Source organism: Suillus fuscotomentosus, assembly GCF_016647785.1.
Source record: "Suillus fuscotomentosus strain FC203 chromosome Unknown F5891scaffold_29, whole genome shotgun sequence".
In the NCBI taxonomy this organism is placed as follows: Eukaryota; Fungi; Basidiomycota; class Agaricomycetes; order Boletales; family Suillaceae; genus Suillus; species Suillus fuscotomentosus.
In genome coordinates, this window is record NW_024539541.1 from 460,947 (window position 1) to 483,719 (window position 22,773).

Sequence of the window (22,773 nt, forward strand, 5' to 3'; positions counted from 1 at the left end):
TTTCACGTCATGGCATTTTCCTGTGGATGGTTATACTAAGCCCTCGGTACATTCGGACAGTACCGGTATGCATGTGCAGGGTTAGTATGCAGGCCAAACTTTTGCCAGAGCAACTCTCGTGAACCAAGCCCTTTGGTACGTTCAAATGGGGATTGTTGCATGACCTAGAAATAACGGCAGATGCGCATCAGGGATCCCTGGAAAAAGCCGAAGAAGAAATTTGAGGAGCAAGCTTGCAGATCTCCGATCAACCGGTGCGTGCTTCGCAAATGCGGATAAGCGCAGAGAAGAGGAGAGGAATGCATTATGTGAAGCACACACGGGACCTGCCAAGTTTTACGTGTCTGAGTCAACGCCTGTCAATGCTCGCGACAAGCTCGTGATGCACCGATGCAGTCGCTTTCATTGACAAATCGCAGTCAAACAATAATATACTAGCACGTACTCTTTCCTAGTACTTATGCCTCCCTCAATTTGTGAACTTGAACCTCCTCGGGAATCCTGTGGCTCGGCGGGCAGACAAGACACATCACAGCAAAAAGCGGGTGTTAGAAGGACATAGGGAACTAATGGTAGGCAACCTCAAGGTTTGGTGGAGCCTGCCCATCTGGGGCCTCGAAACGTGGGAACATGTCGTGTGGGGGATCAAATCGCTGAGCGCGCAGGCTCTATAGACTATAGATCTAGGGTTTCAGGCGTGAGACTTTAAATTTTTAAAGCTTTCCCGACTCCAACAGTAGTGGAGGAGGGTTTTGTCTGCAACAAACGTGCCGTTCCGCCGGCTTCGGGTGCTTTTATGTGCACAATGCTATGAAGCGAATCATGATTACATAAGCTCAGCTGCTATAATTTATTCGTAGCCCTCGCTGCATCAAATGGTGTTTATTCGCCTCATGCAAACAAGTTATCGAGAAAAACCTCATGGGGGAAGGTGGGTCTAACCCTAGAGCGACTTACAAACTACGACATTCAAGGCCGCGGCTGAATCGGAGCCGGTTATAACTTGTCTCCGAGTTTTTACATACTGTCACGTCAGTATGTTCTATGTTTCCAGAATTCATTCGCTAAGGCAAAGTTTGCTTCTAATCAGTTCTGGAATATAATTTCCATATGTAGGTGACAGAATGGACAAGAAATAAAAAATAACTGATTTGAATTTGTTGGTAGGCGCCATGTATGGCATTTTCCCTCGAAGCACAGCCTGGACTCGACATGGAGCTGCTGGAGTCCGGATGCATTGCACATCGTCGGCGAGTCTGAAGACGGAACGGCGATCATCGTGGGACATCCTATCAGAACTAGCCACTCGCATGTATATGCAGTACGCTATTCATCTGATGGTGAAACACTTGTGACGAGCGGATACAACAACAGGATTACCTTTCGGGACGTCAGGACAAGAGGTGCTTCACTCTGTAGAAGCATACCATTTATTGCAGCAGGTCCATTGCATCGTACGGACCTCATATGATATAATTCTCTGGGCTGTATTGATGGAGTTGTACAGGTAGGAGCTAATACCCAAGGGCCCGTCTAGGCGAACGTACTGGTCCTATCTGTGCCATTGTCTTGTCTCAAGACGAGCTTTTATACTGGCTCTCTCGATATTTCGCAAGAAACAAGAGAGTGCTTGCCACTAGTGGTATCGACAAGAATGTGTATATCTGGGATCTTCAGGCGCTGTTTAGAGATATCAATGTAAGCCTCTAAATTTAAATATCCCCCAAGCGATCATTGACACACTCATGTTCACCAGGTTACGGACAGCGAGCTAGAACCGTTACTGTGAACGTCTACAGCTGGTCACTTGCTACTCAATGTACGTAACACATCGATGGTCCTCTCTTGTGCTAGAAAAGGGTCGGCAACAGACTAACGCAAGTATTCATTCCGTCGGAACACACGAAAGGGTCCACGGCACGGTAACACTAACATGTATGCCTTACTTCTCCATCCAATTTGACACCTTACGTCCAGCTTAGCCCGATAGCACGCATCAACTACCAGGGTCTTCTGATGCGATACCAGACATTAATATTTCTGTGCGTAGTAGCAATCATCTCTATTGGGCTATGTGTTTTGACATCTGTGTAGGGCGCATCGCCTCCGGTACAAGACCATAGCATGAGCGTTGCACAGCGCCGTGAAGTTCCTTATTCAGAACTGTTGGCCAAGTCGCTGAGAAGGTCTGTCTTATAGTTCACCTGATAATTTAGTCGAGTCGTGACACAGCTTACTACTAGGCGTCTAATCGTTTAAAATCATTTTTACGCACAAATGCCGCTGGAGTGGGGCACGGTACGTGAGAAAACTCTTCGTATGGCTGTCAAAGTTGTCTCCCTGGTGAACAGGACAGTGCCGTGCACCAGCCTGTTAGGGTGAAAGATAATGTTTCGTTTCGTTTTTGGCTACGTGTTGCTTGCATGTCCTCCGTCGGGGACGGTTGAATGTTTTTGCCTTGGTTTATCCTCTATCTCCATGCACTAGTAGATACTATTTTGTTCTTGTTTCTACTAAGTCTTTGTCGCGACGGGTTTGGGGTTGTATGGTCTAGACAACTCATTCACCTGTATGACTACATTGGATCCGGCACGGCACGTGGCTGCGTTTGAAATGATAACTTCGTAGCTCGCATATGAGGAGACGTGAACGATTTGCAATCAAATTAATGTCTCAGACCCTCAGCGATCTACATGGTTGCATGCCGTATGGTTTAAGTCACCTGCTGATAAGTCTTGCTATAATCCACGGTCTCCGTCGAAGTGTCACATCTCAGGACGGCTGTTAACGTTCAAACGTTCATCAACTGTTCAACCCCATGCATATTAGTTATTCATCCTATATAATTGTAAGTTTCTCTCGTGTCATAGTGTCCATCACCCAGAGATTAACTCTGACCCCTCAAGATCCCAAACTCCCAGAAGTAATCCCGGCACCCCAATTGACGTAAAATAAAGATTCGAGCGGACTTACAACACAATCTCCATCGTCCGCCTTCGCCTCGGGCATCGTCCAGCCCTTCTTGAGTCCAGTCCCCAACCAACAGTTTACCAATGATTTGGGCAATCGAGTGCGCCCACAGTATATCCACCCAAGGTGGGTGACGGTGTTGTAGCGGATGGCCTTGCCCAAATGGCATCATGTCTCCATGGCATAGCCTGCGATGCCACAAGATCAGGCAACGCTGATACAGACGCCCGTCGGGATAGGATCAGCTGTGCTGAAGACGTGGATGATGTGTTGTGTCGAGGGCTGTATTTCATCCGAGGGATCAGCATTTGAGAATGGTTGTGATGAAGAAGACTTAAACTGACTGGAGAAAGCAGATGCAAACGCATCGCAGCCGATTTATCGGAGGATGCTTCAAATGCGACGACAAGTGCTCCAAACGTTACACCGATGAGCAAGGCGAGGGTCACAATTTCGAAAATTGTTTTTTGTGCTCGTTTTGGGGAATGATATTTGTGACCTACGATGTACATTAGCAGCACAACGAGAGCCATGAACGACTTACCACAAGCTGCTCTATAAGAAGGCTGTTCGAAGAAGCCATATGGGCTTCTGCGAAGAGTCCTTCAGGGATCGTCATCAGGCAATTGACAATTCCATTCTACACGACACGCACCATGCGAAATAAGAACGTGAGTCGTTTTTGCGCCTTTCTCATGAAACGTCCGAGCAGCGAGTATGAGCATGTGGCTAGAATCTATCATATCATCCACCAAAATAACCAGGGTAATCGTCAATAAAGTCGCGGGCAGACTATAAGAAGCAGGTGACTCCTTACCTCGAACATCTCCTACCAGAAACTCCATGAGCTCCGAGGCATTTTGAGATTCCCATCACGTTTCCTGTGTATAAGGGCGAATTCAATGCTAAGTTTGTCTGCCATTGCAGTGATCCTATCCACAGCCGAGCAGTGAAACTGGCGTCAATCCCCAAAAAGAAAATGACACGGACCTCTTGACTCCACCGGCATCTGGACTGACGGCAATACCATTTTGCCACTCATCGATGTGCCTCCTAATGTACGATACCCGCGCTAACATGTTTGCCATCAGTGTTGTTATTGGTGCTCTAGGCTCATCCTTTTTGTCCATGTGGGCATATGGGAAACAGGGAATCACAGCCATGATGTGTCGGGTAAAAGCGGTTTTGCATGCGGATATAAGGATCAGGAATTTGATCAAGTTGCCGTTCACTCATCGCTATACCTTGTCGACCGGATGATGGTGATGTCTTAAGAGGTGTGCGTTCACTTGAATTTACATAAGCTACAAAACCTCAATGTACAGCCACTCTAATTTACAGCAGTTTGCATAATGGTAGAGGCCGGCGGTATTTCCAAAAAAAATGTGCATTTAATTTCAAAAAAGTAGTGCTACAAAGATCGATTTTTATCTCAACAACGAAGCAAGCTATTGACATGGTCCAAGCGACAAAACTGATCAGAAAAATCGAATGCAGACGACCAGCGAAAAAACTAAGCGATTCGGTGAAGTTGATGGTCACCTGCCCTCAGAGCCAGTAGAACTACAAAGATTGATTTTTATTTCAGTAACAAAGCAAGATAATGACAAGCGATAAGATACAAACCTGATCAGAAAAATGAGGCGCAGATGACTGCAGAAAGGATGGAATGATTTGGCGAAGTGGACAAAGTCTTGCCTCGTGTCTACTAGCATAAAACCAAATTCACATACATCTCACTTTTCCCGCCGGTTTGCTACATCATCTCACAGGATGGCAAAGGCTTCCACCTGAGTGCGCAAGGTCAAGGAACCCAGGAAATGTGGTCGTCCTCCGAAAAAGCAATTACAGCCCCCCAGTGGTACATGTAACACAGGTGGAAGATCCTCTGAGTCAGGAAGTCGTCTCAAAGACTAAACCTGTGCGATGAAGTATTTGCCAGATTGTGGACAATGATAGGTGTTTCCCGCGAGCCTTGCTAATCTCATCATGGAGCTCGTCTAGATACATATCACAGCTGCAGGACAAACAGCCATGCATGTACCTTTGTTATGTCAGAATTTGTGCAGAAAGAGATTGAATATGGACGCACCTCGATATCTTCCAAGTCCAAATCATACTGGCACTATTACCACTCTGGCTTTCTTTATACGGCTTCCCAGTCAACTTATAGCATTGCGCAATCTTTTCTATTGTCGATTTGCTTGCACCAGTGTATTTCGGATGTGTCGAGGAGCAGTAGCATTCAGATGATTATTTTGCATAGTTCTTGCGACAATTTGTGATTGGGTAAGGGAGACATCTGAAAGTGTTGTTGTAGACTGCTGGCTCTGAGAGCAGGTGACCATCAACTTCACCGAATCGCTTAGTTTTTTCGCTGGTCGTCTGCATTCAATTTTTCTGATCAGTTTTGTCGCTTGGACCATGTCAATAGCTTGCTTCGTTGTTGAGATAAAAATCGATCTTTGTAGCACTACTTTTTTGAAATTAAATGCACATTTTTTTTGGAAATACCGCCGGCTTCTACCATTATGCAAACTGCTGTAATGATGAATGGAGGAAGACTCTCAGGACATTACCTGATTTTAATTGTTGAACGGCTTCTTGACAGTTTAAACATTCATATATAGGGCACAAATATTGATCGATCATGGCGTTGACGATGTGCCAGCGCGGACGTTTGCAATGTGTTCAACCAGAAGCGGCTGCTCTTTGTTTGGTACCCTTTGGCACTTTTCCAGGCCAAGTCTCCGACCCACCATCCCCTAGGTTGCCAATGGCACAAGTGAGCTACTACAGTGTATGTCACTAAGGGACAGCAACTCTCCCCAGGCCGCAATTTTGATCCATATGTGCTTAGATTGAAATTTTGATAGGAAACTTAGACAAAAGGAGCGTAAATCTAAATTTCCGAAATTTCGCCTGATTACGTAATTGTTCACTTTTGCTGTCGAATGCCTCCTACCAAAAGACAGAAGCAAGTGAAGCAGCAGTATGCTTCATCATCGAGGTGCTTTGACAATGGGCTGATAGAAGATGTTTTTGAAGTCTTTCTGGACCCAGATTATGTGCCTGTCTCAGATGCCGAAAGTGAAGCAGACTCCGAGTCCGACTTTAATGGAGCATTGTCATTCAGTCTCATAGACAGCACGAGTCGGATGATGAAGCAGCTATGGAGATTGTGGTCGAGGCTGAAGAGACAGTGGATTATGCAGAGGGGTGTGCACAGAGGGCAGCAGTATCTGCTTTTCTTCCAAAGTTTCACTGTGAGCTGAATCCCATTGAAATGTACTGGGGATGGGTTAAAACTCGTGTGTGGCCGCATTGTCAGCGCTGACTCATTGTGATGTGACGAAATTCTCGCAGGTTTCCGCAGTGCGGCTGATGGAACATTCCTCACCGCGAAGCGCATTGTACCAGAGCTTCTTGATGCATGCCCCATCAAGACAATACGTGCCTTTTATCGAAAATCTTGGAGATATATGGATGCTTACAGGTGTGTAACTCAACCAGCTTCATAGTTCCTTCTCACAGTATCCCAGGAAAGGTCTTAATGCGCGTCAAGCTGAATTTGCCGTGAAGAAATACAAGTCGCATCATCGGTGCGGTCCTACATTGATGATGAACTTGGGTGTTCTCGTCGACTAATCGCGGAGTCGGCCGTCAGATGCCGCATACCCAAATAGGAAACTCCGACACGCTCCGCTCGAAATTCACTTTTGGCTAGCGAAAATTTTGAAACTTAAGTTTTTTGAAAAAGTATTCTGATAGACTTACTATACTACTCTAACATAGCACATTTGTTAGGTTTTTGAGACGAACGAGGTATTTCTGAAGGTGTAGATAGAATTACAAGTTTTGATGTCGGTAGTTGCCGCTTTTGAGTGACATACACTGTACTCCTTTGTGACTCCCGTTTATAGTTTTTGACCTGAATCTCTGTCCAAGGTAACAGCTCAGTTGGCGCGTCCCTTCTCATACATATATCTGCACGCAGTCCAACCACGCTTATAAATTTGCCTTGGAGGTGAGTATATGTGCACTGCTTCCACTCTTCGTATTGATTTTCTGCCTAGCCCTGCTCATTATGCAACTACAGTGACAACAAGGTGTTTTTGGTAGGAGCATGTTTTTATTCAATAAGTACTACTAGTACTGACAGGGCCGCCGGATATCCCCCTCTCAGATGTTGGCTTATGAGCTGAATCCTGATGGTGCTATGACCATGATCCATTCTCAGGTAACACGTAATTTGTCTTTTCTGTCACTTCACCGCCGCTAATGGTACCATGGCTATGTCCTGCTCTCAGAGTGCCTGATTTCGACCCTGACAGTGCTTGCTTGTCGTGTTCTAGCCACCGGCAGCCTACCACTTTGGACTCACCTTCAAGTGCTTCTCCGCATTTCTAAACTGAACTTTGTCTTGTTGGCGATGTTCACGCGCTTCTATTCCCATGTCAGGATTTTCACTGTCGTGTTCTCATTGTTACCTCCAGCTCACAACATTGCTTTCCATAATTTTCTCAGTGTTTTCTCATATTCTACTACTTCGATGGTGGTGAACCAGGTTCCAGTGTATTATAATATTTGTACTCTCTTGATGACATGCAATATAATTTATATCATCGCCTGGAACAAGTACATGCTCTGTCTGATATATGCCCTTCCACATGCTAGAGATTTATTACATATAGGATTGGTCAATAGCAAACTAATCACAGTAGCGAGCGTGTCAGACCATTGCCAATTGCCATTGATCGGAAAGCACTGCAAATCTGAAAATAGAGAGGAGACGACCTTCTGAATGCATCTATACAAATGTTATCTTTTTGACGGATATGAGTTGAAATATATGGGCGCTCTCACTAGCTCCTAGCGCTCAGCCTCGCAGCAATGGTATATAGGGGTGTACGATGTGATGCAGGTGATGGATTATGCATATGTAGTAGTGGTCCGGAATTTGATCCGAATGTGGATCTAGATAATCCCATGTTTTCAATAATTCCGCGAACATCAGCTACTTGCCGGATATCATATATCGTGATGCAGGTGCTGAACAAAGAGGTTTGTTACATATTAGTCAATAGCAATATACAGCAGCGAACGTGCCGGACCATTGCCGATTTGATATCAATAATTATATGTGCAAAAGTGCAGCTTGTTGACGCGGACGGGGGATGTTCACAAACGTTAACTGACGGACTTAAGATGTTTTGCCCAATGTGGTCTGATACACGTAGCCTCGGGGCATATACTAGGCCCTAGGGATCGTCTATCTATAGCCTGAGCTCCACCTAGTACCCACATCACATCCATTTCAACCCAAAACCCAGTCATGGTAAATATTTGCATACTTGTGCCATCACATCATGATGGCGTGATGTTGAAGCGGCGACTTGCCTAGTTTAGTACCACTAGTCCTTGCGTTCGATCAAATTTTTGCTGTAGCGTGTTGCGGTCCTTGTGCTCGATCAAACTTTTGCTGTAGTGTATTGCCTATTTGCATCACCTTCCTCCATATTCACCTCCTCCCGTTCACATCACTGGCATGAACCGCAAAGGAATCGTCACCTGCAGGTTGTTAACTATCTCCCTTGCATCGGGGTTAGTCAATTCAATAGCCCTCATCTAGTATCCGTCCAAGACTCCATTCTAATCGATGAACGGAGTGGATCACTACAGTGATATTAATACAATCTTTCACATGCATCCATCCGAGTCTGCTCTTTAGAAATCGACCATACTATGATTACATGGTAACTTCCAAAATCAAAACAACGTACTTGGTGAACTAGAGAAGCAATGATAGCGTTGCTTGCGTATCATGCAGTGGAAAAAACAACCGAGCTCCAGCCGACTCACGCGGCATACATGTACCACTCCTGGAGCAACCAAACGTGATTGCAGCTGCCTATTATTGTACAGGAAAAGGTAGCGAGGGAGGGAGGCCAAATTCGTACTGCAGGTTTTTACTACTCAAGAGACGGTCGGCGTGGTGTCTAGCAGAGTAGCACACCCTTATCCTAGTAAGCCCGGGAGACGTCGGGTGACTGCAAAGGATGTGGCCTACCTCGCGATGCTATGCTGGACGCTTCTAGCTTGGGCTTCGCTTCCAAGCAGTTTGCTATGCATCAGAATGATATGACCTGTATGTAATTGATCTGGCGTCTGAGGGTGCAGACGTACGTAGGTTATAGTTGGGGCTAGTGGGGAGATAGGAAGCTTCGGAGCCAAGATCTACCAGTGGTGGCTTTTAGCAGTGAGCACACATTTCCGCACCGAACCGACCGGAAATTTGGTGTCTTCATACAGACATGATGCTGTACCTGCAAGCTGATGCGACATCACCTTACATACCCCATACTTACTAGTACTTACATGGAATAAGACTTCGAGCATGTCAAGTATTGGCAACAAATGGGAGATTTGAGCGGGTCGGGTATTGTTGACATCGTTGACATACAATAACACTAAGGGTACCCAGCTTACCCCCAAATCTATCGTTTATCTGTACTCTGAATTTCCTTAGGACTCTAAACTGACAAATGGCTACAATCCAAATCCTGGCCATCACACTTGCACTCAAACTCGTTTACTTACCATGCCCTCGATATTCCCATCTTCGAGGACATCACCTGCGTCCGAAACTCACGGACCAAGTGAAGAAAACAGGCCATCCAAATGAGTTGCTGATATGTAGCGTACAGAACGTTACAGTTGCTTATTATGGATGGGTGTCTCTCTTGTGAAACGATAGGAGGTAGCGTGCGCCGTGGACAGCTTGTTTGTTTTACAAAAAACGAAAACACCTGTGGTACCAGTATGGGTTGTGGCAATGCCGTTATAACCAATCCCTGATGCGTCATCATGCGGCGATGCGGTGGATTTAACCAGCCTGCCATGCCAGGTAAGTGGTGCAGCCAAATTGCAGCCAGTCGTACCCAACCTTACCATGATCACTTGATTAGCCATCCGCCGCTACAATGTGTACACAGAACTGTTGCCATACGCCGCATCGGTATCTCTGTGACCCATGATGCATAATCCACTGAACTGTGCCAGTTCAATGAGAGACTTGAGGGTGCGTATGTTATCCTCTAGACGAGGATCATAGCCACCTGGAAGATGGTCAGTGACGGACTCACATAATGACGTTTACCCAACCAAACAGTTAGAACCAGCCTCGCGTTTGAAGGATATAGGAATCTGATGTGTCGATTGGTGAGATATAGGCTGCGACATTAATTCCAAAAGTGCAACTTGGTTACTTGCGCAGTAAATTTTGAGTTGACGAGAATAAGGTCAGCCTGTGCTGGGTCTCCGGTAAATGTGAATTCTGTGCAAGCGGTGGTACACATACTCAAAGTCACTTCCTCTAGCCAATCCGATAGACGTATACTGACATTCTGCCCCCGCCGGTCCTCTACATAGACACCGTTTGCAAGAAGTTTATCTGGAAAATGGCAGTGGAAAACGACGCGCTTCCCACGCAACATTCGGAGGAACGGTATGCAAGTAGAGAGTTGATCAACAGAGAAGACAACGTATTGATGCGCTGATGTGCACATGAGGTGCATTGTGAGATGTAGCTACCTTACATGTGCAAACATGATATGAAAATTCTTCTGTATAGACCGACGTAGCGGTGGAATTAGTACATGGTGGACACACAATCTTCCTGTAAAGGAAGCTGTATAATGGTCACGGTGAGCATCTACTAGTAGCAGCCAGCCTGTCGGCTCCTCCTATGTGTCAGAATGTGAGTTGAGTTCTATGTTCGAATTTTACACGACATGATACATACTGATTCCCAAGTCAGGGTGAATAACCGCTGCGCAGCTTTGGGTTCTTCGCCATCTTTCAATTTTGACGCGTAACGAGTGCTCTGTGTTGTTTTGCTCAAGGAATTGTCACCCATCGATAAAATGATCTTGTTTGCGTGACATAAATAATCTACCACGATGGTGCTGGTGATGTTTTCTACAACGTATTCTGTGTCTGCATAGCCGAGGAGTTGAACTATGTGGGCGCTGAAGACAGCCGAATGAAAACACGTCGGAAACCAAAAACTAAGAACCCACCTGTTTAGGCCCCTTACACGAGATATATCTGCGCAGAGTTCCAATTTGCTAGACCCCGACCCACTTCTTCACAATCCCAATTTTCGCATTCGTCCATCCATCTTCTCGATCAAAGGGATCTCATCGTCAGTAATAGTCTGAGAATCAAAAATCATATCATCTGATAGAGATGCCGACGACCAGAACGCGAGAGTGGAACAAGAGACATGACTGAGACCGTCACTGATGGCCAGTGCTAAGGATGATATATATATATAGTATGCAAGTGTCGACTGCCACGCCAGCAGGCTCCAGGGATGGTAGAATGTGGGGCCCAATACGCCTATGTCACACGGGCCAAGATGATACGAGTTTGGTGGAAGACATGTGGGGTAAATGCGTATTCTGTCGGCTGCATTCTCCCGATCGGAAGATAAAATGGTGGTCGCAGCAAAGTGTCAACATTTAATTACGTACTCGTGATCAGAAAGTAGACTACCGGTAAATACTCTTAACATCCTGTTTATTTCTAAGTCTGCGCTAAGATAGGAACTCTGGCCATCATCTTTACACAGGAGTTATATTTCGCAACTGCAGTAAGACGTCGCTGATCTTTGGACGTAAACTTGGCTTTTGATCCCAGCACTCCTCAATTAAGCTCCAATACCGGGTATCATTAATAGCGCCAGGCCTAGAAGGTCTTTCGCCTTTCCTTACACGAAGCATGATGTTGGTTTCGGCGATGCGCCCCGTCACGTTCCACAAGTGGGATCCGGTAAAAATCTGAGGAAAATGAGAACCAAAGAAAGACTAACGGCGGGTCTCGTACCAGATACATTAGGCATGCGAAAGAGTACACGTCGCTTGGTAGGCTTGGATCTTGTCCCCTACTATCATGGGAGTCAGAGAACAGCTCTGGGGCTGCCCAGGCTACTGCTCCTATCTTCGCATCGGTGTATGTGACCGACAAATTGGTAAAGCCGCCCAATATAATGGAGAGGCCAAAATCTGTCGGTACGGCCCTTTCGTCATCGTCGATCCGGGCTTAGGCGGCATCTGGGACTGAGGGCATGTGGTATCCCTTGGGGAAAGTCTCACTGACTGGCGGAAGCCAGAAATACAAGCACTATGTCGCTCAGTAATGAGTACGTTGTCCTGCAAGGAAGATTAAGTATATGCCAGTGTTCCCAAACCACGATGATGAAAATCCTACGCTCTCTAGGTTTCCGCGAACTACCCAGTTTAGATGAACTTTGCACCTGGCCGCTCGCTTCAGTTGTTTCATTACTTAAAAGACGACTTACGATATTCAAGGCCAGAGGAAATGTCGTGCAACTGAGAAAAGGAGTTTTAAAGTACGACTCCACCATTTGAAAACAACTCACAAGAGTCGCCTTGGCAGCTGTTTCAAGGACTGCTTTATGAGTACGAATGAACGACGTGACAGTGCCGTCTGGCATCCACGGTATGACCAGGGAATGGAACGGTTTGTCCTTCTTGAAGCCCAGGAATGGAACTATGTTGACGTGATGAAGAAGGTTTGATGACAGCAACTGTAATTCCGGATGAATTTTCTTGATGATAAGAGCAATCGCATTGAGTCTCTAAGCCATATGCCAGTAGTGAGTACACTGACTTCCGAGTGATTCTCGCGCGGATAGCCGGACATGGACTTGTACAACTTGACTGCTACCTGAAGCACACAAATAAACAAAATGTTGCACGAGACGAACCTAACCTACTAGTTTCCCGCTATCTCTGAGATTGCATTGGTTCACCTCAGTATATGGCCCAGAAACACATGATCCTTTGAGGGATGATATTCGACTTGTAAGATCATAAGTCTCGGGACTAAAAGCATTCGCAATTAGCGAATTCTTTGCAGGATAAAAGATGGACGCTAGGGGCGCCCAAGATTTGGGCGAACATAGTGGTATTCCTACAAATTAGATGATAAGCTAGTGATTTGTCTAATGGTACTCTGATCAGAGTTACTTACATTCTCTGGCGTGCGGATGAGTGAGTATTAAATCCTGGAAGATAGAACTATCTGATACAACGCAAAGAACACGAAGGAATGTGGAAGATGACGAAAGACTTATCCCACATCCATAGGCGCACGCGCTTCTGAGTCACACGCACTCCTGAGTGGCATGTTCTGGAAGGGCTGTATTAGAACTTTCATCTGAAACTAACCAAACGAGTAAGAGGTAGGATGTTGTACGCTACACATAACAGACCCGAACAGGAATCTGAGCGCTCGCCGGTGGAGCAGGATGCCGAGCCTTTGACAAGGCAGTGTGCCAAATAAAAATCATGCTATGCTTGCTGTAGTACAGGGTTCATTGGGTCTAGTTAGACTCGTGACCAGTCCGTCTATGAGGCAAGCCATCGATAGACGTCTAACGGCACCATCGATTCATACATGGAATACGTATCCTCCGCAGTATAAGCTCTTCTGCACTTGGTCCAAACGCTACAATTAAGACTCACCTGACAACAGCACCATCGCCTCACTCTCATCTCGTTGTGAGTCCACCTAGGCCATTCACAAAAGTGATAGACTATCAACAGGCTGTGCACCCCGACCGAATCCTAGAGCTCCCTGACGTTCAAACTGAATGTCTTCTCGGGCTAACAAGCTTGTGCCAGAAAAACTTGTCATCAAGGTCAATCGCGACAAGCAAGTGCTGGCCATTGCATTTCTCTTCAAAGACCAACACTTCATCGTCTGTCTTCACGACGGTCGTCTCCAAGTCAGAGAAGCGAAAACTGGCAAACTTCTGGGTGATCCTTGGCAGGATACAGAGGGAAGCCAAATTTGTGCAATCAACGTATCACCAGATGGTGGGCGCGTCGCGACTGGCAGCAAAGATGGCAAAATACGAGTGTGGAAGTGGAATGGAAAAACCGCGAAGATAATTGCCGAATCAAAGAAGCACACTCATGGTACTGCAGCAAATTGCATATGCTGGAGTCGACATGATGGTGGCGCTTACATCGCTAGTGGCTTTGACGATGGCAGCGTAGCAGTCTGGCCAGTATCATCGGGGCTAAAGAATCCCACGAGTACTGATGTGACACCCGCCTCCGACACATACACGCAATCAGCTACTCACACGACGGCACACAACTCCTCGTGAGCGGTTACGACCGCGAAATCTCGAGATTGACGATCAACAAAAAAGCGCAGGAGATTCAGCTGGATGAAGTCATCAAAATTTGCAACAATCCCAACAATGTATCAAGCGCAACATGGGCTATGACTACAGACATGCATGCGATCGTCGCCGGCCTAACAGATGGGAAGATTATGATACTTGAACTTCCGGAAGGTCAACCGTTAGAGCTTGAGGGACCAGGTCACTCCGACCTTGTCTGCGCCGTCGTACTGTCACTTCCAAACAAACGTGTACTTGCAAGTGCCTCTCATGACCGTACCCTCCTCTTTTGGGATCTCGGTACCAAGCAAACAATTTGTCAACCACTCCTGCACTCCGCAGATGTGACATGTGCAGCATTCGCAACCAATGGGACCTTAGTAGCCACTGGTACTTGCGATGGAGAAGTCTACCTTTGGGATGTGGCAGACTTTCTCTCTAATGCAATGCCAATGGAGGATGCGAATGTGGATACTCATATGAGATCCCATCCACCTATCATGTACTGACACCGTGTCACTTTCAGGGTCGTGACAGAGGCACGACTGCTAGACCTTCTCTTAACTTTGACGTATGTAATGCTCGTGTGGATGGTTCATGGGTGCTGGCTCATAAGCATACAGCCTAACTCGCCAATCCCTACCTGCCAACGTGAAGCCCGACAACCACTAGTACCCCCATCCCTCGACACTCCGAATCATGTAAAACCAATATACGGTCAGGATTTCTTTGTAAGTGGTGCAGTCGCTAGATGTCTCTGGTTATGAATAACCTCTGAACTGCAGGACAATGTGCGTCCTGCAGTCGTAGATAGTCCCACTCCAAGTGTTAGCAGGCGATTTTCTATATCCCGGCCTATTAAAGTTGCTGCATCACGTATGCAACAGGTTTGTCATGCTGTCTCTTGCCCGCTAATTCACCATTGAAGTGAATCGATTGCAGGCATTGAGGGTATCCCGAATACAAATTGAAAGGCCTCTGACGAACGTGCACCTGGGTGACATTCAAGAAGAAAGACAAAATCACCACGGGCAACATCAAGTAACCAGTGGCATTCCGCTTACCACATTCGAACAGCAATCAGGGGTGACAAATGAACCGACCACACGAGGCGCTGTTCTTATACGACATACTCGCTTGGTCAATGCCTTGTTACGCATGGGGTGCATACCCCAGTACCCCGATCAGGTGGATTGACTTCAAAGGTACTTTGCAGTGCGTACCGAGTGTGGTTTCCGTGTTGAATGTCTTCAGTTTGGAGTCCAACTAAAGATAATCGCACCACATTATGGCAGGAGGTTGTATCGGTATAGAAACCCAGCCTATTCAAGAAAGACTGCACCGCTGCGGCTTATGATCATTGATCAGTGGCATTTTCCTTTGCAGGGCTGTGGAGAGTCGACGCATTGGCAGTGGACACCATCAGGTTATATATAAATCTATCTCAAAGATATTTGTAATGTACAGCCTAGGTACAGGAGAAAGGGTGCATGTAAATTATGCCCCAAGGACTCAGGGGGACGTAGACCTATCTTGCGATTAAAAGTTTGAATCAGGTTCGCTTCGCAGTAATTCACAAGCTTCTTCAGCGGATGGGCGAGAAGAAGCTATGTGTCCCCAGCATCGTTGGATAAAATCCCAATGCTTTTGAGATACATTATTGCCTCGGATTGTGCAGGGTGCTTTTCCTCGATAAATGGCGGTATCTGGCATTGGGTCAGACGCAAAGGGAAGTGCACCAGAGATGACCTAAAAAGGTGTGATCGATATCAAACGACTGAAGACATCACAATTGTCAAAGAGCATACGTAATTCATGATGGAACCAAAGGAATACATATCGCTGTGTCTAGAGGGAGAAGAGACGTGAGGTCCATACATAGGCGACACAAAATTGTTCTTACATTGACGGTGTTGAGTCATCCATTGCCAGTTCTGGTGCCATCCACCGTGCAGCCGCGGTGACGGGGTAACTCCCAGTATGTTCCGATATTCGGAAAGACAGGCCAAAATCAGCGACCACTGCGCGTCCGTTGACATCCACGAGGATGTTATTCTGTCCGCCAATTAGTCTCAGATGCCGATATGGAGTGTTACACACACATCTGTCAAATCTCCATGTACAATGCCTTGCGAATGAACTGCAATGTTCGACAATCAAAATGGGGCAAACGATAAATCCATAGCACGCACGATAACGAAGGCCGGTGGCAACGTCGCAGAGCTGTAACTTGATTGAAACATCGATTTTGCAATAGCTATCCGCCTACAACATACCAATTTTAACTTCTGTCGTAGTTCCATTGCCGGATACCTGTCGATGTACTTTGAAAGTGTGCCATTCTCCATCCAGGGGCAAACTAATGCATCGCAGCCAGGAGCCGCGTCAAAACCTCGCGCAACTCCAAGTAGAGGTAGGATGTTTTCTTGCATAAGTCTTTCCCATAGCTTGCGTTCACGCAAGTACTCCTGATGCAAGACAGACATCATGAATCAACTCAGAGCACAAGGGTGGAACGCCGAACCTAGCATACCTTTTGATCTGGAACATCGCGTTGGAATCGAATTGACTTGGCAGCTACCTGGGTATGGATCATTCATGTATCCTCTTATTTTATGGAGGATCAGCCGACCTGTATAGTGTTCCAATCCCTCTTCAGCGTACACTTTGTTATGTACGCGAAACCTCCCGAGACAGTATGAAACGGGGGGCGGTTGCAGAGCATCTCTGTCAGGTCATCTGAAGAGATATCGACCTCGCTGGGCTTGTACTGATATTTGAGAAATTCGAGGATTTGTGTTGCGGATGGCCGATCGCGCGGTATGAAGGAACAGCAGCGTGTGATAAAGTTCCATAGGGAATCATCGATACCGCCACCCACTGGACGTGGCGGCATACGACGCTGTCGAAGTCTGTTGATAATGTCACTCGATCTTGAATCATGCCATGGCAAACATCCCGAGAAAACCTGGATGCAAGCTTCAGAATTGTCAGGATATGCAAGCACACACCCACGTGAAGTAAGATACAGCCGATTGAGTATATATCCCTGTTGATGATAGACAATGAACTGTTGCCTTTCTTATTGATGAAGCATTCAGGAGCAGCAAATCGCACTCCACCAGGCTCGGGTGTTGTGAAGGGTTTATCAAGGTCGGTTGCCAAAGAGAAACCGGTCAGATATGCTCGATTTTCTGGGCCTATGAGAATATTTTTCTGGAGAAATGTTGAGGAAAGTTGTATAGCCAAGGAATATCAAGAACGAACACTCTCTAAGTTACCGTGAACCACATGGGACTCGTGGACTGCAAGCATTCAAGCAGTTAGCATGAGGGCCTATTGGGATGGAGTATTACTGACGATAAGTGACTCCGGAGGCGATATCGCGAGCCTAGGGAAGTATGTTATTACTTAACAAGTTTCGAATTATCTGTGAATTTACCAAGGACAACTTGAGTGATGCCTCGATTCCTGCTCCGTGGTACGCGATGTAGCAATCGAGGTCTCCACTTGGCATCCAGGGGAACACAAGCGAAGGGAAGTTACCATCTTGGAAATCTCCAGTGGTACCTAACAACTGAATGATATTTGGGTGATTAAGTCTCCTGCGCAAGTGTATCTCTCTCAAGATTCGCTGAGGCGTCATTAAAAATAGGTATCGATGCCGAGGAATTGGAAAATACTGACATCGTAATATTCTTTGTGCCTGCCAAATCGGATGAACTTTACTGCGACCTGTGAAGTAAGGGTAAATTGAGGCTGGGCTCATCCCACGGTGAAGTCAACTACGAACGAGAGTGCTTTCGCTGCCGGTCGTCAATGTACACTTGTATACATCACTGTAGCTCCCGGGTGCGCTCAATATTGAATTGATAAGATCAGTAGCACTGAGTTAGGCGTAAGTCAGGCAATCGACACCACAGCTTTCCAGGGTACTGACGGTATTTCTGGTTCGGGATTCACTGGATTCCTTCAAAGAAATGTGAGGACGTTGTTTAACATATGTCATGTACATCTCACTCACATTTCATGCAAAGTTGTAACAATCGTGGTTGTATGTGCAGAAGGGGGATGAACAGCTATCAAAGGTCAGCTAGCGATCAGCATAACTTATACGCTCGGAAGTAATGATGATGTCGATTTTTCGGGGGTGCCCGTGCAGATTGGTCCACAGCATTGCTATGCCCACTTACCCCAGCTCAGCTCCTGCTCGCTCAATTCTAACCTGAAGATGTCATTGTCAGTGTCAACTGAGCTGCGCAGCGGTATTACGATATACATATTAATATTTTTATTACATAACACTTTTGTACGTAAATTAGTAAATCAATTATTACGTGTGCCGCCTGAATCGGTTTTCTTGGAGTTTCCTTATTAGTATGTTACTATGTATACGTCTGTGGCTAAGGTAGCTTCTATTCGTTTTTGAAATACGATTTCTCCATACCTAGGAGGCGGCAGTACGCACAAGAAACAAGAAATAGCTGATTTGAATTTGCTGGTAAGCGCTGCATGTCATTTTCCTCAAAGTGCCTGGACTTGAACATGGACCCTGCTGGAAACCTAGGAATCAGGATAAATAAGTTCCTCCTCTGAACGGGCTACGGTATTTCATAGTAGCCGTGATGAGGCGGGGCAGCGGCGGGCACGATTCGGACACGCCAAGTCAACCCCTGTTGTGGCACACAGCTAGTAGGCGGCTGCTGTGCGACTCGGGCCAAGTCTACATAAGTAATCCACGCAAGGTCCCATTGCATCCGTCTCTTAACTTTTCCACCTGCAGATCTCATTCGTAGCAGTAGCCTATCCAAATATTTAGCATCTCGTCCTATTTAAAGTCGATTGTGCTGCTCTAGCTCGAATCACGTTCTCTAATTTAGTGAGTACTACTAGTCCTTCATCTCTGATCATGAAATCGTAACGAGGTGATACATAGTTTCTGGTCGAAACTGCCAGCCACTGAATCTGTCAAATCCCTTTGCCTTCGACTTACCTCGCCCCACCTGTTGTAACGAATATTTATTGTTGTGACATCATCATACCATGCTCTGTTCGGTCAAACCTCATATCCAGCTCAATAACCAGGGAATCCACTCCGAGTCCGCAACAATCACATGCATCGATTTTATAGATGAAGATCGATGCATCATCACCTGCTCCGAAGATGGTTCCATCCAAGTTCGGAAGGCGGATACAGGTGAAAAAGTGGGTGAGTCCTGGACAGATGAAGGAAGTGGGGGCATCCACGCCATGGCAGTATCGCCAGATCAAACGGAAGTCGTAACCGGCAGCCAAGATGGTAGGATACGCCTGTGGGAGGTGGCCACCGGGAAAAGGACCAGAAGATCGAGGCAAGCTCACAGCCTCACAATCCTGTCTGTCTGCTGGAGTCCGGACTCGGATAGATTCCAAATTGCCAGCGGGTCTGAAGACGGAACGGCGTTCATATGGGATATCAACCAAGACGATATCGTTGGACATCCTATCAGAACTAACCACCCACATGTATACGCAGTAGTGCTATTCACCCGACTGTAAAACGCTCGTGACGAGCGGATACAACAACATGATCGCTTTCTGGGACGTCAGTACAAGGGAGGCGCTCCGCTTTGTAGAAGCATGCCATTTATCGCAGCAGGTCCATTCCATCGCATGGACTTCATGTGATAGAATTTTCCTGGGATGTAGTGATGGAATCGTACAGGCAAGAGATAAGGCCGAAGGAAAGGTCGCCCGTCTAGGCAAACGTACTGGTCCTATCTGCGCCATCGTCTTGTCTCAAGACAAGCTTCTATTGGCGGCCGCTTCTCTCGATAATACCATCTCCCTACTGGAATCCAAAGACCAACAAGTCAGTTGGTCGGCCGATTGTATCGTCTTACGGGCTTGAGGTGCGCGGCTTTCGCAAGAAACAGCAGACTGTTCGCCGCCAGTGGTACCGATAATGTGTATATCTGGGATCTTCAGGCGCTGTCTAGGGATGCCAATGTAAGTTTCCAAGTCACAATAAAGGCGATCATTGACATACTCATGTTGATCACTTGTTGCATGTAGAGCGCATCGCTTCTCAATCCTAAGACAATGGTATGGGCGTTACATAGCGCAGTGGAGTTCTTTATTCAGAACTGTTGCCCAAGTCGCTGGGAAGGTCTGTCTCATAGTTCACCTACTAATTTACCCGAGTTGTGACCTAGCTTACCCCTAGGCATTTGGTCGTCTGAGATCATTTTCACTCACGCGTGCCGCTAGGCCCGGGAGTGGAGCACGGTGCACGAGAAAACTATTTGCATGGCCGTCAAAGTCCTTCACTTGACAAGCAGGAAAGTGCAGTGCACCCGTTAGAATGAAGGACAGTGTTCGGTTTCATTGGCTGTGTATTGGTTATTTGTCCTCCGCCGAGATGGAGAATTAGATATTTTCGTTTTGTTTTATCCTGTATCTCCACGTACCAGTAGGTACTATTTTGTTCTTATTTCTACTTATATCCTCCGACGGGTTTCGGGGCGGTACACTTATGACACGTCTAATCGTTAGTGTACGAGACATAGACATATTCTTGGATCCCTTATTTCTGGTCAATACAGCGCTTTAAACAAATACATTAACCACTGTCCGGCTCCGCGGTAGGACAGACTGGGTTTGAAATGACAACTTTGCGGCTCGCGTTTGGCGATTTGCAGTTAAATTAATACGGATGTCTCAGCGGAGATGGCGGTTGGATGCTGTATGATCTACGTCATGTGCAGCTGATAAGTCTTACTATAATTGTAGCGGCGGTGACCCCGACTCCGCCTCTCACGACATGTCCTTTGACAGAAACGAGGGCATGGTTGCGTAAAACCCAACTAGGGAGTCGGGGATCTACGGCCTCCGTCAAAGTGTCAGGACGGCTGTTCAGAACGTTCTAGGCTTCTAGCCCAAACTCAAATTAGTCATACGTCACGCGTCACATATATATACATATTAATGGTAACCGTAAGTTTCCCGCTTCCATGACCGAGATTAACTCCGGCCCTTAAAGCTGCCAAACTCCCAGTTAAAGCAATCCTGGCACCAAAATTAACGTTAGCAGTAAAACAAAAATTTAAATAGACTTACAACACAGTCTTCATCATCCGCCTTCGCCTCAGGCACCGTCCTGCCCTCCTGTCCTTCCTGAGTCCAATCCTCACTCAACAACCTATCGATGATTTGAACGATCGAGTGTGTCCGTACGTCAACAGACCATCCGAGATGCGTGACGGTATCGTAGCGGATGACCTTTCCCAGATGGCAGCGTGTCTCCATAGCGTAGCCTGCAATGCCACAAGACGAAGTAACACCAGTACAAGGTGCCCATTGGAATAGGGTCAGCTGTGTGGAAGACGTGGGTGATGTGTTGTGTCGAGGGCTGTATTGTCGTCCGAGGTATCAGTATTTGAGAATAATGATGATGAAGACTTGCACTCACCGGAGAAGGCAGGTGCAGACGCGTCGCGGCTAATTTCTCGGAGGGCGCTTCGAATGCGACGACAGGCGCTCCAAATGTCACACCGATAAGTGAGGCGAGGGAGCCACCGAGAGAATGCCCTTTCAGGATGATGAGAAGTACTCGGAAGATATAACGTTTAAACGCACCTGCGAGCCAGATATTGGCATGGGGATACAAATATGTGATGTTATTATATAAATTCTGCAGCGGAATCAGGCCGGAAGACTAAGCTTTGAACTGACACATACCACTCCAACAGAATAATATAAGTTCTCCCCCATCAAACTCCTCTCCAGACATTCCTGGTCACATTTAGAGCCACCCTGGTGGCAATCGCAAACCGTTGACCAAGTCGGACCAACTCTTGCACAGCAGCAAGAAAACAAAAGATTATCGTTCAGCTTATCCTTTCGTACAGTTGGGCCACCACCACCTGTAATCCAGCCAGCGGAAGTACCCTTGATCGAAAGCACCACTGTTGAGTTGTCGTCCGAGACAAAGATATGCCCTCGAATGCCATCTGCGTCAGGTTCCCAACCAAACGGTGTAGACTGTTATTTTTCAATATATTGTAAAATGTATCATCAAGGTAGGCAAACGCACCTTATTCCAGCCTTCCGGTGTGTACCAATCTGACGCAGTGGATGACGTATATGCATTAGAGGTCATCTTCGCAAGCGTAAGCAGCGTCTCTCTCTCTTCAACGTTCGGTCCGAGGACGTCGGCTGTATCCCACAATACCTGTTCGCTCTGGTCATATCTAATAGAGCGTAGTCGAGCACTATGAAATGCCTTCGCCGACTGCGGTCTGTGGGTTTGGATATTCGATGTACTCATAACGAACGAATCTGCGGCAAATGATGGATCCACATTGGAGAAGATCACCCGAGAATCATTAGTTAGAGCATGCTCGTGCCGCAGCTGGAAGGACAGCGGGGTCCGGGCTGGCAGGACAGCAGGTGGCTGAGAGAAGTCGAGCCAAAGTATTGAGCCAAGTAAGAAGCGAAGAGTAGCAGGTAGTAAATTAAGCATTGCGAGCTGAAGGTCTAAGGGTATCTATGCATGAGACGTGAGGTAGATCGTTGTTCTATCACAACCGTTCGAACGTTCA

General features: G+C 46.7%; 8 protein-coding genes across 8 annotated transcripts; 3 read left to right on the forward strand and 5 right to left on the reverse strand.

Moving 5' to 3' along the window:
- Nucleotides 1-180: 180 nt before the first annotated feature.
- F5891DRAFT_980671 (uncharacterized protein) lies at nt 181-2,251 on the forward strand (the record flags this gene model as incomplete). Its single annotated transcript, XM_041377030.1, has 11 exons — nt 181-254; nt 286-379; nt 456-572; nt 861-931; nt 1,168-1,340; nt 1,375-1,507; nt 1,617-1,698; nt 1,768-1,819; nt 2,008-2,042; nt 2,095-2,186; nt 2,233-2,251. 11 exons carry the CDS (start codon nt 181-183, stop codon nt 2,249-2,251), a joined length of 942 nt encoding a protein of 313 aa, XP_041225638.1.
- Nucleotides 2,252-2,765: 514 nt separating this feature from the next.
- Nucleotides 2,766-4,133, reverse strand: F5891DRAFT_980672 (uncharacterized protein; the record flags this gene model as incomplete). Its single annotated transcript, XM_041377031.1, has 7 exons — nt 2,766-2,806; nt 2,974-3,158; nt 3,420-3,469; nt 3,515-3,573; nt 3,626-3,699; nt 3,804-3,902; nt 3,961-4,133. The coding sequence occupies 7 exons, from the start codon at nt 4,131-4,133 to the stop codon at nt 2,766-2,768; spliced, it is 681 nt and encodes a 226-aa protein (XP_041225639.1).
- A 6,002-nt stretch (nt 4,134-10,135) lies between these two features.
- On the reverse strand, nt 10,136-10,641 carry F5891DRAFT_338537 (uncharacterized protein). Its single transcript, XM_041371410.1, has 2 exons — nt 10,331-10,641; nt 10,136-10,282 (listed from the first exon to the last, which is right to left on the reverse strand). The coding sequence occupies exons 1-2, from the start codon at nt 10,545-10,547 to the stop codon at nt 10,212-10,214; spliced, it is 288 nt and encodes a 95-aa protein (XP_041225640.1). The 5' UTR covers nt 10,548-10,641; the 3' UTR covers nt 10,136-10,211.
- A 956-nt stretch (nt 10,642-11,597) lies between these two features.
- F5891DRAFT_980674 (kinase-like domain-containing protein) lies at nt 11,598-13,185 on the reverse strand (the record flags this gene model as incomplete). The annotated part of the gene is made up of 8 exons (XM_041377032.1): nt 11,598-11,813; nt 11,860-12,038; nt 12,335-12,365; nt 12,416-12,634; nt 12,667-12,723; nt 12,773-12,881; nt 13,030-13,063; nt 13,173-13,185. 8 exons carry the CDS (start codon nt 13,183-13,185, stop codon nt 11,598-11,600), a joined length of 858 nt encoding a protein of 285 aa, XP_041225641.1.
- Nucleotides 13,186-13,651: 466 nt separating this feature from the next.
- On the forward strand, nt 13,652-15,388 carry F5891DRAFT_1189153 (WD40-repeat-containing domain protein; the record flags this gene model as incomplete). The annotated part of the gene is made up of 7 exons (XM_041367111.1): nt 13,652-14,071; nt 14,142-14,169; nt 14,219-14,658; nt 14,718-14,762; nt 14,815-14,922; nt 14,977-15,078; nt 15,134-15,388. The coding sequence occupies 7 exons, from the start codon at nt 13,652-13,654 to the stop codon at nt 15,386-15,388; spliced, it is 1,398 nt and encodes a 465-aa protein (XP_041225642.1).
- A 91-nt stretch (nt 15,389-15,479) lies between these two features.
- On the reverse strand, nt 15,480-18,411 carry F5891DRAFT_338632 (kinase-like domain-containing protein). The gene is made up of 17 exons (XM_041371411.1): nt 18,385-18,411; nt 18,216-18,270; nt 18,132-18,161; nt 17,985-18,078; nt 17,879-17,926; nt 17,634-17,825; nt 17,552-17,582; nt 17,459-17,496; nt 17,207-17,407; nt 16,824-17,159; nt 16,725-16,772; nt 16,468-16,659; nt 16,384-16,414; nt 16,294-16,331; nt 16,095-16,246; nt 16,000-16,039; nt 15,480-15,940 (listed from the first exon to the last, which is right to left on the reverse strand). Coding segments are annotated over exons 2-17 (1,683 nt in total). The 5' UTR covers nt 18,218-18,270; nt 18,385-18,411; the 3' UTR covers nt 15,480-15,730.
- Nucleotides 18,412-19,234: 823 nt separating this feature from the next.
- On the forward strand, nt 19,235-20,538 carry F5891DRAFT_980677 (WD40-repeat-containing domain protein; the record flags this gene model as incomplete). The annotated part of the gene is made up of 5 exons (XM_041377033.1): nt 19,235-19,696; nt 19,896-20,042; nt 20,159-20,179; nt 20,246-20,339; nt 20,441-20,538. 5 exons carry the CDS (start codon nt 19,235-19,237, stop codon nt 20,536-20,538), a joined length of 822 nt encoding a protein of 273 aa, XP_041225644.1.
- A 655-nt stretch (nt 20,539-21,193) lies between these two features.
- On the reverse strand, nt 21,194-22,694 carry F5891DRAFT_1128756 (Alpha/Beta hydrolase protein; the record flags this gene model as incomplete). The annotated part of the gene is made up of 7 exons (XM_041364313.1): nt 21,194-21,238; nt 21,290-21,486; nt 21,512-21,581; nt 21,642-21,760; nt 21,809-21,863; nt 21,911-22,213; nt 22,266-22,694. 7 exons carry the CDS (start codon nt 22,692-22,694, stop codon nt 21,194-21,196), a joined length of 1,218 nt encoding a protein of 405 aa, XP_041225645.1.
- Between the last annotated feature and the right edge of the window lie 79 nt (nt 22,695-22,773).